This window comes from Petaurus breviceps, unplaced genomic scaffold, assembly GCF_028583685.1.
Source record: "Petaurus breviceps papuanus isolate PSGF00001 unplaced genomic scaffold, PetGlider_PUasm1.0 185, whole genome shotgun sequence".
Classification (NCBI taxonomy): Eukaryota; Metazoa; Chordata; class Mammalia; order Diprotodontia; family Petauridae; genus Petaurus; species Petaurus breviceps.
Genome location: NW_027185797.1, coordinates 20,044,605 through 20,065,189, shown reverse-complemented (window position 1 = coordinate 20,065,189; position 20,585 = coordinate 20,044,605). Strand labels below are relative to the sequence as shown.

General features: G+C 36.6%; 1 protein-coding gene across 2 annotated transcripts in view; it reads right to left on the bottom strand.

Annotated features, from left to right (window-relative positions):
* The window catches only part of ZCWPW2 (zinc finger CW-type and PWWP domain containing 2), a 175,749-nt gene that overhangs the window by 79,460 nt on the left and 75,704 nt on the right, over positions 1-20,585 (bottom strand). For both annotated transcript variants that reach the window (XM_069088546.1, XM_069088547.1), the window contains exon 4: positions 212-326. In XM_069088546.1, the coding sequence (XP_068944647.1) occupies positions 212-326 (115 nt within the window). The remainder of the gene's footprint in view (positions 1-211; positions 327-20,585) is intronic.

Here is a 20,585-nt window from a genome sequence, read left to right as displayed (position 1 = left end):
TCAAAGAGAACAAATGCAAAGAGGTGTTTGATGAAGATAATCCCATGTAATATTTTGTTTAGCTCATTCAGTGTATGATTCAGGATAGATGTGGACATACACATATGTGTTTATACATATGCATCAGTGTATATAGCATAGAACCAGGCACACACACAGAGACTTATGACTTAAAACTCAATCATCATTTTGGAAATAAAAGTCACCATACCTCTTTTTGACAGAAGACACATCTCCAGTCTTTGCTCATGAGAAAATGCATATAACAGGTACGCTTCTTGTAGAGCACTTTCATACCACCTTTTATTAAATTTGCATTTTTCTGGCTGTGGAAATTTGGAAATAGAATCAGAGTCTTTAAAAAAAACCCAAATGTTTTAGAACGACCTTAATTTGTCTAGCTATATTAGTCTAAAATTATATCTAATTTTCTTCATAGTACTTTAGATTATTATTTTTATATTCAGTTCATATTTGATAGAGAATTTTTAGACACAGAAAAGTCTGTAGAAAGTTTTCATATTAAACTCTGAAGTTATCAGGATCATATGTTTCAAATTTAGGAGGCTCTAGACAAATATGAATCTACTCAAGCTATACTACAAAGAATGAATATATGTTAATAAAAATAATTGATTAAATTTTCAAGAGGCAGAAAAATGACTTAAATGTTAGAAAGTTGTGATAAAAATAATGATTACAGGAAAATTCTTAGTTTTAGCTGCATAACATGAATTATTTTGACCTCATTATACTTCTACAACACTTAAGTATGTCACTCTTCCCAAAGTTTTATTAGCTTAATTTTTACATATTTTTAAACTGCAACTAAAAAACTACAAAGTAGATTTTTTAAAAATTTTAATGTTTTAAGGTACCAAAAACATTTAAATGTTTGGGTTTATGTTTATCCCTCCCCCAAAAAAACCTAATATAAAATATAAACTAATATTTTAATTTTTTTATCCCTAACAATGATCGTTTAAAGGAAATCACATTTCTGATTCAAGGACATAAGATAATTGGAATCCCACTCCTCCATGAAGAAATAGTAATGATAATTCATAAACACAACTAATTACAGAATCTCAGAATGTGAAGGGCCTTTTTGTACATTTTCATCTAATTTACCCTACACTATAGTGAGAAAGCCCTCTAGAACTTTTTTTTTTGTGTGAATTTAGTCTTCCAGAAACCTATGACCTTCTGAAGGCAGCCTGTGTTGCCTTGTAGGAACTTTTTCCTTTCCTCAAGCTGAAATGTAACTTTCTATGACTTCCTGTTGCTCGTAGCTCTACCTTCTGAGTTCAAGTAGAATAAGTCAAATCCCACGTAACATCCTTTCAAATACTGCAAAGGTCTGGCATATCACCCTTGTTTTCTCTGATTGAGGTTAAACATCCACAGCTCCTTCAATCAATTCTTCTAGCTTGATATTGAAGCCCTCACCATCTTGGTAACCTTCTTCTAGATGCATTCCAGTTCATCATTGTCCTAGTATGTATACTTTATACATGCCTATATATGTATACTTAGTTAATTATTGGAGTGCATAGATCACATGCTCACACATGTCCATAATCTATTCAGAGGCATATCCTAAGTATAAGTACACAGTGGAGTTCAAGGACCTGGGTTTAAAGGTTTGATTCATTTGGAGGGAAATAAGAAAATAATATTATTCTGCCAATCTAAGAATCTCTTAATTTTCTATGAGAATCCCACCTACCTCATTCTATATGATACATTGTACTAAATATTCTGTTTCAAGTAATAGATGAAAGAGATCACATTTAGAATCAATGTTATTAATTTTAGCAAAACTTTACAGGGGCTCCATTTTTGACATGGCTTCCCAGATTCATATAAGTAGAGATGGAAAGAACCTAAAAGGCCATCTGCTCCAACCCCTTTGATTAACAAATGAAGACACACAGAGGCAAGAAAGGTAAGGGGACTTGCCCAAGGCTACACAGGGATTCTATTCAGGACCAGAGTCAGGATTCAAACCCAAGAGCTTTTACTTCAAGTTCAACTCTCTTTTTACTGCACCTCACTGGCTCTAGTGGAAGAAAACTACATTCTTAACTTGAGTCCCTATTCTGTGCAGAACAGACTAAGAAAGGACCACAAATCAAATGATAAGACATTTACAATCATAGATTTATAGCTGGAAGGAAACTTAGAAGACACCTCTGATCCTCTCACATTCTAGATGAGGAAACCAGGGCTCGGCAAGGTCACAAAGGGTGTATGGAAGTCATACAGACCCCTAATCCCCTGGAGAAAGGTAACCACACCCCTTGGAGTGATGGTGTGGAAGGAACTCTCACTCTGAAGACTGTGAAGGCAGGACTTTCTTGAGTCCCTCTAGAAGGGCTCTCAGAACAACTCTGTGCCTTCCCCTGAAAGACAGTGGAGGAAGTGGTTGGGAGCACAGGTGTTTGCAGTTCCCTGTCTCCTCAGCTATTCCTGGACCTCTTGGAGTTCCTCAGAGTCTCAGCTCTGTTCTGCCCCCAGACAGTTTTGGCTCATAATTAGAGTCCTGACACTGGCCAGGGCCAATGATGTTCACCTCAATCTTTCTTGCTGCCATTCCATGAGACCTGACTAGCTCCTTTATCTTGCTTCACTGAGAGGCTCCTTGGGCTTCAGACCTCACCCCCTCCCTGCTCACCCCCAGCTGCATACCTTCATGCTCTTTTAGAATGAGCTGTCTCAGAGACTGCTGGGTCTGGGGGTATACATGGGAGGGGAGGAGTATTTAACACATGCTCCCCATCTAGGTGGCACTACAAAAGGATGCCAGTGGTGGCTGTCATGAGACATCTCCCCAGTCCTCTCCACCCTGGTTCTGGAACCTAGACTCTGATATGAGCAATGGTGAGTGACTTTCTTAAGTTTTTATGCTGTACATAACTCCCCACAGTATCCAACAATGCACTGCAGTTTTCTGAGGCTGGAGATAAACACTGATTCACCTTCCCATCATGCACATGTGTTTCAGGTTCGGCTAAAGATCAAGGAGAGAAGGGTCAAAACACTGCTGGGGTCTGAGGTAAAAGCATCAAGACCTGTGTGGGTGGAATTGTTTTCCCAGCAAAATCTTGTCCCCCTGACAAAAAAGGATATTTAAAACTCTTCCTTTTGTTCTTTTAAACTAGTTATTTAGTAGACCAAAGATCAGGCATCTTTCTTAGCTCTAACCGTTGTACACTTGGTAGAAGATGATTAAGCTTAACCATATAACCACAAAAAGATTTAACCTTGGTCCACCCTATCTCTACTCACTCTGTCTTTTACTTGAAGCTAGTTTGAGTCTGTTATAAGAAACTCAAAACAAATCCTGAAAGGCTAACCTCCCTTCATTTAGGAGTTAAGTGACATTCATGGTCAAATCTAGAACTCTACATCTTTATAATGTTGAGGGGAACATGACAGAGTGAGAAGAGCACTTGGTTTGGAGTCAGAAGGCCAGGGTTTGCTTCTTAACTTGGTGACCTTGACCAAGTCCTGAACTCCTCTGAATCTTGGTATTTTAATTTGTAAAATATGGATAACATTTGTGCTACTGATTTCAAAGGGTGGTTTGAGGAAAGTATTTCATGATCTATAAAGTGGAGTATAAATGGGAGTTATTACATTTGTAATCTTTCAGAGTCAAAAGGAATACATTTCTGTTTCTGGAATAGAATGAACAATATCAAGTGCAGTTTGGGGAGAAAAAAGTACTGTCAGTAGATAATTTTCTGGAACAGAAAAGAAGAAAAGGGAGGAGAGAGAAGAAGAGGGAAGGAGAAGAGATGGAGTCAGTTGGTTAACAAGTATTTATTAAATACCTACTGTTTTCCAGAAACTGTACTGAGCTGGGGATACAAAGGCAAAAAGTAGTACCTGCTCTCAAGAAGTTCCCAATCTAATGAGAAGGGAGGATGGGATAAAAAAGGGAAGAAAAAAGGGAGGAGGAGCCTATTACCACTCACAAAACAAATAATAACTTAAATTTTTTAAAATCAAAATTGGCTCTTAAAAGTTTGTTGTTCAGTCTTTTCAACTGTATCTGACTCATCATGACACCATTTGGGGTTTTCTTGGCAAAGATACTGGAGTGGTTTATCATTTCCTTCTGCAGCTCATTTTACAGATGAGGAAACTGAGGCCAACAGGGTTAAATGACTTACCCAGGGTCACATAGCTAGTGTCTGAGGCTAGATATGAACTCAGGAAGATGAGCTGCCCCTCACCACTTAGCTGCCTCTCCTTACAAGTTTAGGGCATAAATGATAATCGAAAAGAATATAACTCAGAAAATCTAAAATTAAACACCTGATGAGGCACTGACAACTTTAAGTGAAGTGAGAAATACCAGTTTGGAAAGGCTATCAGAAATACTTCACCAATAACTTAAGAGGACATGAAGAAAATAAACAGTATTTGAAAACCCTTAGGAACTCCCCAGTAGGTCTGTGCCATCTAGTGGTAAGACAAAAACAGTTTTAGAATCATACACTAAAGAGCTCTTTGCTATCTCTTTTGTAATGAATTATGCATTCCTGAATAAGAATCTTCTACACATGGCACTTAAAAAAAATCCAAATTGCCTACAAGGTAATTCATTTCCTCTCAAATTAAAAGAAAATATCAATAAGATGAACTCTTGAAGATTTCAAGACAAACCTGAATAGTTCACATATTTTCATGTATTTTGTTTCTGCAATAATTATAAAAGAAATGATTGATATAATTTCACCTCCAAAAAGTTATACTTGGGAGAGGTTTTGACATTACCATTATCTTACAGTAGTTGAAAACCAGTCTTTGAAATTGGAACCTAGAGGTAGCAGACTGTGGAGCCCATGGGCGCACAACTAATAAACATAAGAATAAGGATTTGAACCCAACTCTAGAGCTCTGATGCGTATTACTACATGACTTATATGCCAAAATTATGACATATATGACTTATCTGACTACTATATAAGTGATTGTATCTTCTAACCCCTGTTCTCTCTTTTGTCAAATAAGGACAGCACTAATACTTACATTCTCTGCTTTTCAATGTTGTTTAGAGAATGTTCTCTTTTCTCCTGGCTCCCCTCCTGACTCTCTGGACATTTCCAACAGCCTTCTCCCTCGAAGATGCCTCTGCCCTTAAAGTTCCCCCTTTCATTTTTCAACTTCCTCTTGGGTATTATCTTCTCCCATTAAAAAGCTGCTAGAAAGTAGGGACTATCTCTTGTGTGTTTCTATTTATAAAAGCATCTGGGGGCACAGTGGATTGAACACTAGGCCCAGATGGAAAAAGAGCTGAGTTCAAATCAAATCTCAGATCCTTACTATCTGTGTAACCCTTTGGCAAGTCAATTAACCTCACTTTCCTCAACTGTAATATAGGGATAATAATAGCACCTACCTCATATGGTTGTTGTAAGGATCATTATATAAAGGATAATAATAAAATATAAAGGATCACAATATAAAAATATATGATATATATATAACATATATAAAATATATGAGATGCTCAGCACAGTGTCTGGCACGTAAGTGTTACATAAAAATTCTCCTTCCCTTCCCATAGCACAGTGCCTGGTAGATAATGAGTGCTTAATAAATGTTTTATCTATCCATTTGTCTTATGGTTCTTACCATGTTTATGGAGGTGTTATTACTCTAAAGGAAGTACTTCAGCATTGGCAAGGAAACATGCATGTACTGCTGCTGATAACGATGGGTTAGAAAGGACCCATTCTAGCATTACATGCTAGCATAAATTAGAAAATGTGCTTTGAAGAATTCAAAGTGATAGTATGGTTATTAAATGATACTTTCAAATGCTCTAATGTTTAACAACATTGATGTTCAACTTGAAAATTAAAACCTTCATATCAAGGTCAAGAAAAGAGAGATTAATAGGTTCCACAAAGTTTAAGCAGGAGATAAACTGCTCTCCAGACACACTGGCTTACTCCTTATTTTACACACACACTCTCTGTCTCTGTCTCTGTCTCTCTCTGTCTTTGTCTCTCTCTCTGTGTCTCTCTCTGTGTCTCTGTCCCTCTCTGTCTCTCTGTCTCTGTCTCTGTCTCTCTGTCTCTCTCTCTCTCTCTCTCTGTCTCTCTCTGTCTCTCTCTCTCTCTCTCTCTCTGTCTCTCTCTCTCTCTCTCTCTCTCTCTCTCTCTCTCTCTATATATATATATATATATATATATGTACACACACACACACACACACACACACACACACACATCTTCTGTCTCAGCACCTCAGCATTGGCTGCTCCCCAGTTCCACATCTTCCACACCTCTGCCTCTTGTAATTCTTAGTTTTCAAGATTCAGTCCAAATGCCACCTCTGATATGAAGCCTTTCCTAATCCCCCAAAATGTTAGTGCCTGCCCTCACCTTGTATTAATTCTGTACGTGTTGTGCATATGCTTATCTTTGTATATGTTCCCATCATTAAAATGAATACTCCTTGAAAATAGGCAATATTTTACTATTGTCTTTGTGGCCCCAGAACTCAACACAGTACTTGACAAAATAAGCATTTCTAAATGTTTGTTGATGGATTGCTAGATACTTTTCCGGAGTAGGAGACTCTATGTTGTACATGTTTGCACAGTTAAACTAAAATTAAAGGACAACTACATTTCAGGCTTAACAAAGTACTGTTAAGTGCCTGTTGATGTCCAATACTTTACAACATATAAACATCACTGCTTATCAACTATCATATGGGACAAATTGGGTATATCTTAGTAGTGAATATGAATGCACAGATGGCTAAAGAAGTTAATGGCTAGTACCAGAAGGGAGGCTTTGCCCTGTGAATCCCAAAAAAGTCATAGGCTTATCATACCTTGAAAAGGTAGAGGAAAGCATTGTCCTAAATAATCTCTTCCCATCAAAATGATATATCAAGGAAATCATGATGTATCAAGAAAATCATGATGGGCCTATTGGCTGCATTTTAACCCACTGCAATTTGATTTCAATCCCCACCACTCTACTGAAACAGCTTTTCCAAAGTTATTGAAACTTCTTATTGAACATTGTAATTACCTTTCCCCCTTTTACCTTCCCCTACACCATCAGTTCCTTCTGAGGCACCTGACCCTACAGACTATACCTCTTTGATAGCCTCTTCTCTTAGCTTCAATGACCTTACACATAATGATTCTCTTTCCACCTCTTCATCCATACTGCTGCCTATTTTGTTGTTTTTTCATGTAATTTCTTCCCTCTTAAACATAGATGTCCCGGAGTTTTGCTAATGGCCATCTTATTTTCTCTCTACATTTTTTAATACCCTTCCATGGCCTCAGCTATCACCTCCATACAGATACAGATACACATACACACACATAGCTGGAGTCCTGAAAATACCTTAAACCCAACATTTTCAAAAATGAAATCTGCATCTTTCCTCCGACACTTGCCTCTTCCCTTAAGTTCTTTATTATATCAATGGCATCACCATCTCCCAGGTTCCCAGACTCATAACTTTTAAATCCTCTTCAAATTATTCACCTTTCATACCTCAGACTTCCAATCAGATACCAAATCAGATACCTGTCCAATCTACACCTTCCACAATATCTCCTATATCTATCACCTCCTTACTCTTCTCACTACCACCATCTGAGTTCAGGCACTCATCATTTCTTCCTTGGAAGATAAATCTAACCCTCACATTTTTACTAATCTTCCTAATGTACTAATTGATGGTGCCATTCATCTATTCAAAAACCATTCATGATTCTCTATTAGCTCAGGTTTTATAGAATGGAGAGTTAGAAGGGACCTTGGAGATCACCTCCCCCCTCCCAACTTTGAAGATAAGGAAAATGAAGTCCAGAAGGAAAATGACTAGCCCACATTCCTCTTCTCGTATAACCATTCTCTAATAAATAAAAAGCATAAATTACTTATCCTGGCATTCAAGGCCAGTGACAATATGGTTCTAACCTGCCTTTCCTTACTCATTTCATACAAATTCACTTCACATACTCGAGTTACAGCCAAACTGAACTAGTCTGTGTTTATTATTTACCTGTTGCCCTTCCCCATCTCTAGGCCTTCACTCGAGTTTCTGCCCTCATACCTCTTCAAATCATAGCCCATCACAATGCAGGAAATAATTTCTGTATATTTATTCACCATGCTTTTGACTGTAAGATCCTTGAGAAGAGGATTTCTGCTGCAATAATGTTCAATAAATGTCTGCTGAATTAAATTTAATTAAGAAGCATAAGCATTTGTTCTTCCCGGTGGACACGTAATTACACTATTCTCAGGACAACATTCCTTTCTTTTCTTTTGTCAAAGTTTTATTGATGCCTTTTGTTTTTATCATCATCCTTCAGACACACTGCTGTCCACTTCCAGAAACTCAAGTAAGTTTTCCTTTTTGATAAAGAAAAAGACAGTAAAACAAAACTAGCTGACATAGTGACCACATCTGACAGCATACACAACATTCTATACCCAGAGTTTCCCACATGTCCAACAAGAAGTAGCATAAAGCTATATCCCTTCCACATCATGACTTTCCCCATTGCCGTTTCAATATATATCATGGATCAGAATAAGAAATTGAATGGGAATTTTGGGGGAGTTTTGCAGAAGTCACAGAAGATACCCAAAGATCAGAAGATGACATAGAAAAACTTTAGAAACTTGTAAGTACATAAAATATATGTATTGCATTGTATAATATCAAATATAATATCAATATTTTCAACAATCAAGTTTTACAACAAGATGCTGTAAACATCTCATAAAAGCAAAGGAAAAGAATTCAGAATTCTTCTCTGGTATGGAGAGCCAAAAAATTTTAGGCTGATTTTCTAGATCACAGGGGCACCATGGCCCTAACCTCTGATGTGGAAGGGATAACTTTATTTTGGCAACATATTTCTTCATCTTCTCTCTAGGGCCAAGATAAGTTATTTTAATTATTGCCCAGAATTCAGTTGGGTAGTATTTTTTATTTGCATTGTTGTAATAACTTTGTTCGTTGCTTTCCTAATTCTACTCCCTCCACTTTTTATCATTTTACATATACAAGTCTCCCCATGTTTCTCTGAATTCCTCACATTCTTTATTTCTTATGAAATAATCATATCCAATTACATTCAAATTGCCTAGCTCTGCCCCAATAAATGAGAACCCACATTGTTTCCATTTCTTTACTACCTGCCCCAGCAAAATGCTGCAATGAATATTTTTATATAGGATGTTTCTATCTTTGACTCCTAGGATCTTCAAATAAAAAATTATTAACAGTTTAATGACTTTTCTCATATAATTACAAAATCTTTTTAAAATATAGATGAACGACTTCAATTTTACCAATAATGTAGAAGCATTAATATCTTCCTTCAATCCCTAAAAGCTGGACTGTCTATCTTATATCATATTTGCCAAGTTGTTGAGTGTGAGGTGAAGCCTCAAAACTGTTTTAATCTGCAAACCCAATCTTTTATTATCCGCAACAACTTTTAAGTTCCCCCAGCAGTTCTTGTCAAAATTCTTCCCCAAGTGGTTTATGATCTCGAGTTTAACAAACTCTAGACTCCCAAGTTCAATTGCTGGTAATTCTAGTTTATCTATTCCATCCCACTGATTTGCTTACCTGTTATTTCACTAGTACCAAATAACTGGGATGATGATGGTCTTACAAGTTGGAGGTCTGGGAGTGCTACTCTCCCTTTATTCCTGTTTGACTTCTTTTTCCTAATTATTTGTGGGCAGCATTTCTAAAGACTGCATTGCCACATTAGGATCAAAGAAGAAATTACTTTAAATGGTAGTATAGGAAGAATTTCCTAATCATGAGTTTTGGAAGATTTAAAAAAAAACAGCAGTGAATGAATGTATTTCCCTGATATATTTTAAAGAATCAAATAGATACTCTACTGCCCCAAAGCATTTGGGAAACAGTCTAAAAGTCAAGGGTTAAAACTCTTGCAGGGTTGTTGTGAGGATCAAATAAGACAAACCACTTTGAAAATCTTAAAAGAACTATACAAATTTTAGCTATAATTACTAATTAAAATAATTAGATGTTAAAATAAATGCATTTTTATTCTATAAATTCAGCAATTTCCAGTACTCTGTATCAGGAAAGATAGTAATATTACTTCTTGGACAGTGGCAAAGGTAATTTTTAAACACCTTGAAAAATTATGATATGTAAGATTTGTTTGTATATTATTGATTCATATTTTTAAAATTGGCAGAATTTTTGGCCTTGTAAAAAGACTCTAGTTCAAGCAACTTAAATTTTATGTAATTCGTAAAATTGGGAATCATGTGAACAGCAGTTTCAATAAAATAACATGTACTTATTCTAAATTCAATAATAAAAGAAGTCAAGCCAATGCCCCCTAAAATTATCCCTTTGGAGACAATAGATTATTACAACCACCTACTAGTTGCACTAAACATATCTGGCTAGTAACTCAAGTTTTAACAGGAAGAAATTATAATCAATGCTAAGTTAAACATAGATGAAATTTAGAAATTTAAATTTCAAAATCAAAATCAGGTCTTTTAGAAATCTGGAAAACTAGAACCAAGAAGTACCAAAATTTTAAAGAACTTTATAACTTTATGCAAAGGGCTTTGACAACTGACTAGCTATTGTTTTAAGTGAATCTGGCATAATTTCTTAGATGTTTGTCTCTGGAAATATGGGAACTAATACTTAGCTATGAGTAGTCATAAGGAATAAAGAATGATTTTTTGCTTTGCAATTAAATCTTCACTAAGTGTATCAACAATGCAGTATTCACAATGCCTATGGTAATTATAAATATGCTTACATGGTTATTAATCACAAAATGTAACAGGCTCTCTACATGGGGAACATAGCTAGAACATTTATTCAAATACCAGAAAAATTAGTCCCCAAATAAGAAAGTCAAAGTCATCACAGTAGCCACGGAGTTAACGCACTAAACACCCATATTCTCAAGCCTTCAAAACAGAACAGGCTACCTCAGGCAAAGATCCTCTTCTCCTAACTCAAGGTAATTGCTTGGCCTTTACACAGTCCTCAGCAGGAGTCCTTAGCAAAAGTTCAGGCTGGCTCAAAAAAAAAAGGAATTCACTCTGCTGCTGCTGCTTCCAATCATCATGCTGACTCCAGCCCAGCTCCTACTTGGCTCCAGCTCCTTCCTGCCCCATTGCTTCCTTCTATGTCAGCAAGTTCAAGGGGCATGGAAGACCTTCAAATCCCATCACCATAAAACTAAGGAAAATTTTTTTTTAATTTTATTTCCCCAAATACATGTAAAAACAATTCCTAACATTCATTTTAAAAATTCTGAGTTCCACATTCTTTCCCTCCCTCCCTTCTTCCCTCCTCTACTCCTCCTTGAGAAGATAAGCAATTTGATATAGGTTATACATGTAGAGTCATGCAAAACACATTTCCATGTTAGTCGTGTTATAGGAAAAGTTGATGGTAAAGAAAAACAAGAAAAAAAATAAAGAAGGAGGAGGAGAGGAAGGAGGAAGAGAATGAGGAAGAGGAACAAGAAGGAAGGGAGGGGGAGGAGAGGGAAGAGGAGGAGAAAAATTTAAAAAGTATGCTTTGATCTGCATTCAAACTCTATCAGTTCTTTTTCTAGGGGTGAATAACATTTTTCATTATAAACCTTTGGAATTGTTTTAGATCACTGTATTGCTGACAATTGTTAAGCCATTCACAGCTGCTCATCATACAATATTCCTGTTAATGTATACAATGTTCTCATGGTTCTGTTCACTTCATTTTTACATCAATTCATGTAAGTCTTTCCAGGTTTTTCTCAAAGCATACTGATCATCATTTTTTACAACACAATAGTATTCTATCACAATTATATGCCATAATTAATTCAGCCATTCCCCAGTTGATGGGCATCCCCTCCATTTCAAATTCTTTGCCACCACAAAAAAAAAAAACTGCTATAAATATTTTTGGACATATATGTCCTTTTTCCTTTTTTAATATCTCTTTTGGATCTAGTAGTGGAATTGCTGGGTCAAAGGGTATGCATAATTTCATAACTCTTTGGGTATAGTTCCAAGTTGCTCTCTAGAATGGTTGGACTAGTTCACAACTCCACCAATACTGCATTAATGTCTCTATTTTCCCAAGCTCCTCCAACATTTGACATTTTCCTTTTCTGTCATATTAGCCTATCTGATAGGTATGAGGTGTTACCTCACAGTTGTTTTAATTTGTATTTTTCTAATCAGTAGTTATTTTGAGCATTTTTTCATATGACTACAGATAGTTTTGACTATTTCATATGAAAACTGTGTTCATATCCCTTGACTGTTTATCAGTTGGGGAATGACTTGTATCCTTATCAGTTTTCTATATATTTGAGAAAGGAGGCTTTTATCAGAGAAACTTGGTATGAAAAAAATGTTTCAAGTCATGATTACTCTATATTTTTTCAGTCATTTTTAGTTATATGACCCTATTTGGAGTTTTCTTGGAAAAAAAAAATGCTGAAGTGGTCGGCCATTTCCTCCTCCAGCTCATTTTACACAAGAGGAACTGAGGAAAACAGGGTTAAGTGACTTCCCTAGGATCATACAACTTGTAAGTGTCTGAAGGCAGTTATGAGCTGAAGAAGAGGAGTCTCTACCTGATTCCAGGCCCAGTACTCTATCTACTGTGCCACCTACCTCCCACAACTATATATCTCCCTCCATCCTATTTCTCCCCCTGAACTGTTTATTCTTCTCTCTCTCTCACCTTTCACTCTGTCCATCCTCAAAAGTGTTCTATGTATGACTACCACCTCCCTCAATCTGCCCTCCTTTCTATCAGTACCCCTCCCTTTTCTTCCTCCTTTCTTTTCCTTCATACTTTCCCGAAGGTAAGATAGATTTCTATTATACATATTATTCCCTGTTTCAGTCAATTCCAATAAGAATAAGGTTCAACTAGTGACCATCCCATCTTCCTCATCTCCTCCAATGTAAAAGCTCTTTCACACCCTTTTTATGAGATAATTTACCCCATTCTACCTCTCCCTTCCTCCCTTCCCCCTTCCTCTTTCTCACTACTTAATTTTATTTTTTTTTCAGATATCATCTCATCATATTAAACTCACACCCATGTGCTCTATGTAAACTCCTTCTAACTGTCCTAATAATGAGAAAGTTCTTAGGAGTTGCATCTATCATCTTCCCATGTAGAAATGTAAACACTTTAACCTTATTGAATCCCTTATGATTTCTCTTTTCTATTTACTTTTTATCCTTCTCAAGCCTTGTATTTGAAAGATCTATTTTTCCAGCTCAGTTCAGATTTTTTAATAAAATATTTCATTTTCTTCCATTTTTTCATTCTTTTGATTTTATTTGATTATTTCTTGATATGTCATAGAGTTGTTAGCTTCTACTTTTCTTATTCTAATTTTTAAGGAATTATTTTCTTCAATAAGCTTTTGTACCTTTTTTTCCATTTGGCCAATTATACTTTTTAAGGAGTTCTCTTCAGTGGATTTTTGTGGTTCTTTTACCATTTGGTCTATACTGTTTTTTAAGGTAGTATTTTACTCAGTATTTTTTGTGCCTCCTTTTACCAAGCTGTTGACTCTTTTCCCCCCCTGATTTTCTTACATCACTCTCATTTCTTTTCCCAATTTTCCCCTACCTCTCTTATTTGAGTTTTCAAATGCCTTTTGAGATCTTCCAGGAATTCTTTTTGGTCCTGAGACCAATTCACATTTTTCTTTTATGCTCTGAATGTAGCAGTTTTGACTTTTGCTGCCTTTTAGAGCTTTTTTTTTTTCAATCTTCCCTGTTACCAGTTGTTGTTGTTGTTTGCTCATTTTTCCAGCCTATTTCTTGACTTTTAACTACGTTAAAGTTTGGCTTTGTTCAAGAGAGGGGCACTGTCTCAAGCTTCATGTTTTTTGTGAAGCTATTTTAAGAACTAGTTCTGGGGATCTGTAAGATTTCAGTTCTTCCAAAGTGGTATGGTCTAAGGAGAGGTGAATTTACTACACTGTGGGCCTATTCTCTAATCTAAGCAAGTATAAGCACTCTTTTCTGCCCCACCCCTCTGTGGCAAGCTCTGGTGTGCTAGTGCTCCTCCTTGTCCTGGGACTGTGATCCAGATCAGCGTATGGGGAATGCAACAGAGTGATGCACCCAATGCCAGCAAAGGGTCCCTTATGATCTCTTTTTTATCTTAATTTTTTTAATTAAATTTTATGTTTATTTTTAGTTTACATCATTCATTTTCACAAGATTTTGAGTTACAAATTTTCTCCCCATCTTTCCCCTACCTATCACCTCAAAACAGCTATCTCACTGTATACCCTCTCCCCCACTCTACTCTCTCCTATTTCCTCCCCCATCCCCCTTCAGATTTTCCGCTAGGGCAAGATGGATCTCCATCCCCCAGTGCCTGTATATCTTATTTCCCAGTTACATGTAAAAAGTAATAACGTGTTTTTTAAACATTTAATTTTAAAATTTTGAATTCCAAATTCTTTCCCTTCTCTCTTGTCACCCATTCTTACTAGGAAGATAAGCAATTCAATATACGTGTATAGCTACACAAAACATTTCCATAGTGGATATATTGTGAAAGACTGACTATATTTCCCTCCATCCTATCCCACCTCCCACTTGTTCTATTGTCTACTTTAACCCTGTCTCTTTTCAAAAGTGTGTGCTTTTGACTACCCTCCACCATCTCCTCCTCTCATCCCTTTCCCACCTACTCTCCTATAGGGTGAGATACCCTATTTAATGTGGATGTCATTCACTCCTTAAGCCAAATTCAATAAGAGTAAGGTGGACCCATTCCCTTTTGACTTCTTGTTATTCCCTTCCACTGTAACAGTTTTCCCTTGCCTCTTCTATATGACATAATTTACCCTATTCTGTCTCTCCCTATCTCCTCTCATTATATTCCTTTCTCACCTCTCAACTTCACCTTTTAAGTATCATCCCTTCCTGTTCAATTGGTCTTGTGCCCTCTATCTATGTATATCTTTACACACATATAGATATACACTCTTGTATGTATTCATATGCCCATATACCCTCCTATATAGACATATATGTATGTATATATTTATAGATGTGTGTGTGTGTATATTCCCTTCAACTATTCTCATACTGAGAAAAGTTTCATAAGTTACAATTATCATTTTTCCATGAAGGAATGTAAATAGTTCAACTTTGATAAGTTCCTTATGATTTCTTTTCCCTGTTTACCTTCTCATGCTTCTCTTGCTTCTTATATCTGAATGTCAAATTTTCTATTCAACTCTGTTTTTTTCATCAAGAAAGCTTGAAAGTTCTCTATTTCATTGAATGACTATATTTTCCCCTGAAACATAATACTCAGTTTTGCTGGGTAGGTGATTCTTGGTTTTGATTCCAGCTCCTTTGACCTCCAGAATATCATATTCCAAGCCCTTTGATCCCTCAGTGTAGAAGCTGTCAGATCCTGGGTTATCCTGATTGTGTTTCCACAATATTTAAATTGTTTCTTCCTGGCTGCTTGTAATATTTTCTCCTTGATCTGGGAATTCCAGAACCTGGCTATAATATTCCTAGAAGTTTTCTTTTTGGGATCTTTTGCAGGAGGTGATCAATGGATTCTTTCAACCTCTATTTTGCCCTCTGGTTCTGAAACATCAAGGCAATTTTCCTTGAGAATTTCTTGAAGGATGATTTCTAGGTTCTTTTTTTTTTTATCATGGCTTTCAGGTAGTCCAATAATTTTAAAATTATCTCTCCTGGATCTATTTTCCAGGTCAGTGGTTTTCCCAATGAGATATTTCACATTGCCTTCTATTTTTTAATTTTTTTTGGATCTGTTTAATAGGATCTTTATTTCTCATAGTCATTAGCTTCCATTTGCTCCAATCTAATTCTGAAGGAATGATTCTCTTCAGTGAGCTTTTGAGATTCTTTTTCCATTTGGAAAATTCAGCTTTTTAAGGCATTCTTCTCCTCATTGCCTTTTTGAGCCTCTTTTTCCATTTGAGTTAGTCTGTTTTTAAGGTGTTATTTTCTTCAGTCAGGTTGTTGACTCTCTTTTCATGATTTTCTTGCATTATTCTCATTTCTCTTCCCAATTTTTCCTCCACTTCTTTTATTTGGTTTTCAAAATCCTTCTTAAGCTCCTCTATGGCCTATAACCAGTTTATACTTTTCTTGGAAGCTTTTGTTGCAGGAGTTCTGACTTCATTGTCTTCCTGCCATTCCATGTTTTGATCCTTTTTGTTCCCAGAAAAGGAATCCAAAGTTAGATTGCTGTGCTTGCTTTGCTTCCTTTGCTTGTTCATGTTGCCACTCGATTACTTGACTTTTGAGCTTTTTGCCACAGTAGAACTCTGCTTCCAGAGAGAAGAGCTTTGTCCCAAATCACTAGGGTTTTTTGCAGCTGCCGGAGGTATTAGTTGGGTGCCCTCCCTGAAGCCTCCATAGGCTCTGGCGCCTGGTTACACACCCCAGAACATTAACCCAAGACAGTGATACAGATCCAAATAGGTTAAAGCAAGAGCTATTACCCCTCAGAATGGTTGCTTGGTCCCTCTATGATCTGTAGGCCAGGAGCTCTGAAACAGCCACCTGGAGGCAGCTGCACTGCCGCCATGCCTCAGTCGCTTCTCCCTCCGAGGGTAGAGGCTAGACCGTACTCTTGATCCCCCTGTTCCCAAAGTCCACACTGAGCTTTTACTTTGCCTTTGGAATTTATGGGTTGATAATTCTGGAAATCACCATAGCTGCTGGTGATCCACTCTCCTGATGTCCCTCCAGCCATGGCTGGTTGGGGCGGCCCTGAAGCTAAAACCTCAGGCTCAGGCGGGGCTAGGCTCTGCTGGGCTTCCTTCAACAGATTAGTTTCTCTCGTCTCTTTGTGCATTCTGTAGCTCTAAAGTTTGTTTAGTCGTATTTTATAAGTATTTGAGGTGGTTACAGGGGGGAGCTCATGGAGTTTCCTGCTTCTATGATGCCATCTTGGTTCCACCCCTTATAATCTCCTTCTGATCAATTATCTGACCCCCTTACCATCTGTGAACTGAGAACTCTGGAAGCTGCTGCTGCCAATTCATTTGCCCCCAAGGCCTACTGCTGTCTTGATGGGGCTTTGCCTGCACTAGACTGTACTCCACTCTCACCCTGCTGTGACAGATTTTTCTTCCCAATCTTCTAAATTGTCATGGACTGGAAAATTGTTTCATCCAATCTTTTTATTGGTTCTGCCCCTCTAGAATTCCTTTTGAAGCATTATTTTAAAGTTGCTTGGAGGGAAATTTAGGAGAGCTCAGGCAGTCTACCACCCTGGCTCCACCCCTTACTAAAGAAAGTTTTAAGAATCAACACTAACTACCTCTTCACAGCATCCATGTTTACTGCCACTACTTATTTATGCTTTCAAACTTTCAGTTTAACTCAGTGAAGTTAGTAAAGTATTGTATTGATGCATAATTTTACTTACTCTTCTAGTCAAGCTCTAGTTGACCTCCTTTCTTGTACAGATTGTTTTCACTTTGGGCAATTCAGTAGAAAGTTAATTACCAGCATGTCTTGTCCTTCCTTTAAATTATTTCAACCAGCAATCTAAACAATAAGAACATTTCTGTTCCTTTGATACAAAATAGAAGATTGTACCATCACTTCTTTCTGATTAGAGTCCTGGAAACTGGCATTAGGCTTCTCTGCTTCTGAAGCTAAGTGGTTCATAGGAACAGAACTGAAAGGGATTTTAGAGATTATCTAGTTGAATTCTTTACTTTATGGATGAAGAAACTATAACCAAGAATAATTATTTTTAGTAATGTCTAAGGTAAGGTAAAGGGCAGCTAGGGGGTGCTGTAGCGATGAAGCACTGGGCTTAAAGCCAGGAAAACTCTTCCCTCTTAGCAATTCCTTCTTAAGGGCTTAGCAGAAACTGCTCTCTCCTCTAAGCTGCTGGATACACAAATGCTCTGTCCCTAACTGACTTGGTATTTTATAGATGACCCACAGGGTACACCAGGGGATACATTAGCTTAATGACTTTGATTGACTGAATGATTCAGTAGAAATGTTTTTACTTGATAAAGGTATTAGGGATAGAGTATTTTATTAATTGCTTGTGATTGATTAATTCAATTGATCGCCACCTTTACATATAAAGTAATTTAAAAGGGGAGGCAGTAGGAGCTGAGAAAATCAGGGAAGTTTTCATATAGAACACGGCCTTTGAGAAGAGCTTGGAAAGAAAACAGGTTTCTTAAAGTGGAGTAAAGAGAGGTGCATGTGGACAGGAAAAAGAGTCAGTGTGAAAGCAAGGGTCCCAGAGATTCAGGATCATGAATCCTATATGAGTGACTGCCAGAAAGCAGGTTGGCTAGACCACAAAAGGGTACAGTGGAAAGGGTGTGATCAAAAGTAGATCCTCTTTGTGTACAGATGATTTAGACCCAAGGTACCAAACTTTTGGAATTTTCCAAACTACACTGACCAAAGTACGATTTGCTTCCAAATTCTTATTTGATTTGTCACCTATACTACTTAATCAATATTTTGTTGACAAAAACAAAGTTTGTTTACTCTAATGTGGAGTTTGTTTGCCAAAGAACAATTTATATCAAAAGGCTAAAAGAGAAGGGCCTTACAACCAAACAATCAGCTCTCTGCCCTAGGGAAGGTAAGAACTTGGCAAACAAAGCCTAGTTCTGCCTCAGTCTGGGCCTCTTAGACAAGCCCCCAGACAGAGAACACACCACATTTTTATCAGGGAATAAGAAAACAGAAGAGTGATATAGAGAAGGGAGAATGGTGAATCCAGATATTCAAGCCTTTGCAGCATATTATATATATATGGATTTTCCAAATCATCCTTCAGGAGCCACAAACTGCAAAGACCAGAGACTTCAATTCAAGTAAAAAACCCGTGATTCTCTGATCAGCAGCCAAAGTAATCTCCTAGAATTTCTCACTGCATTTTCAAAATGTGTACCTGTCATGTTCAATTATCAACTTTTATTTTCTATTATTATATTATTTTAATCTTGTATTATTTGCATAAATTATTTGTATTTTATTTTGTTTCATTACTTAGTCTTATTTGTTAGTGCTCTTCTGCCTCCCCAATAACTTAATACTTACTTTGAACATATTTTTTGTTTACTTCTCTATAAACATGTTATTTCCCCAAGAAAATGTAAATTCCTCCAAGTCTGAGACTATTCCATTTTTTTCTTTGAATCTTTAGTACCTAGTACATAGTAGGTATTTAATAAATGCTTACTGATTTTGATTAAATTATTATAGCTATATATTGTATTATAGCTACATAATAGTTCCTCTACCAGCCCAGCAAATTCTCAGAGGGAAGAAACTAGTCAATCTTTTCCCCACTCCATAACAGAATGTCTTACCCACTATAAGTGATTAATAAATGTTAGTTTCATTGGATTGAGAGGATTGCTGCTCATTTAGAATTCTGCACATAACTTACCATGTTATGTGAGACAAAAACAGGAAACAGAAAACACCAGAGTGAAGTAGGCAACTCACTGTTTATCAGCATGTAATTTCTGGGGACACAAAAAGACCCCTGGTGTTGTCTCCCTCCAAATTACCATCTGAAATTCCAGGCTGAAGAACAAGCTGGACCTTCAACTTTAGAGCTTACAGTTTTGTTAGTAGTTAGTTAGAATGCAAATATTCCTTCAAAATATATCACTTTCAACATTAGTTTAGTATAAATAAAGGGTCAGAATGGGATTTTGACTTTGAGAAAAGGAATAGCCAATATGAAAATTCTGTTGTGATGAATTTTGATAGACAAAGCACAACTAATATCTGGACATGGTAAGGGTTATTATATTTTCATGTGGACAGAAAGATTTTTTTTTAATTAGCAGAGTCACTGAACTAACTTTAATCAGTTACACACTGTTCTATTACAAGAATATAAAAAGCCCTAGGATTTAAAAACATTATGAATAGTCTTCCAAAGACTTGATAAGAATCAATGTAGCTCACTAATTGGAGGAAAGGGTCTTGTATACCCTTGTTCATCTCTGAAAACATCTGCTTGAGGGTAAGGTTAATTACTCATGTAGTTTGAAAGCAAAATTGAATTCACAACAGGAGATCAATAAGAAGGCCTTTATGATTATCTAGGCTGTGGATGATAGCTTATTGGGAATTTGATATGATTATGAGGATTAGAAACAGATGCCCCATTTAGATTCTAAGCAGGTGACACTGAAACTTTTTTTATATAATATAGAAGAATGGAAGTATTTGCATATAAATGATCAGAATATCAATATGGATCCATAAATGTCAGCAGCCTATTAGAAATACTCTCAAAGCTACCTACAATGTTAGTACCCATAAAACAAAAGTAAATATAAGGTGGGTCTATTTAGTTTCTAAGCTATATCAATGATAAAAATGCCAAAAGGAACATACTGCTAGATCATTTCATCCAAAAATCTAGAACCTCAAGAACACATAATAAGCTTCAACATGTTATTAAGACTATGTATTGACAAAGAAGATAAAAAGGTATAATTTTTCCTGAGGCATGTCACTTTTTTTTTT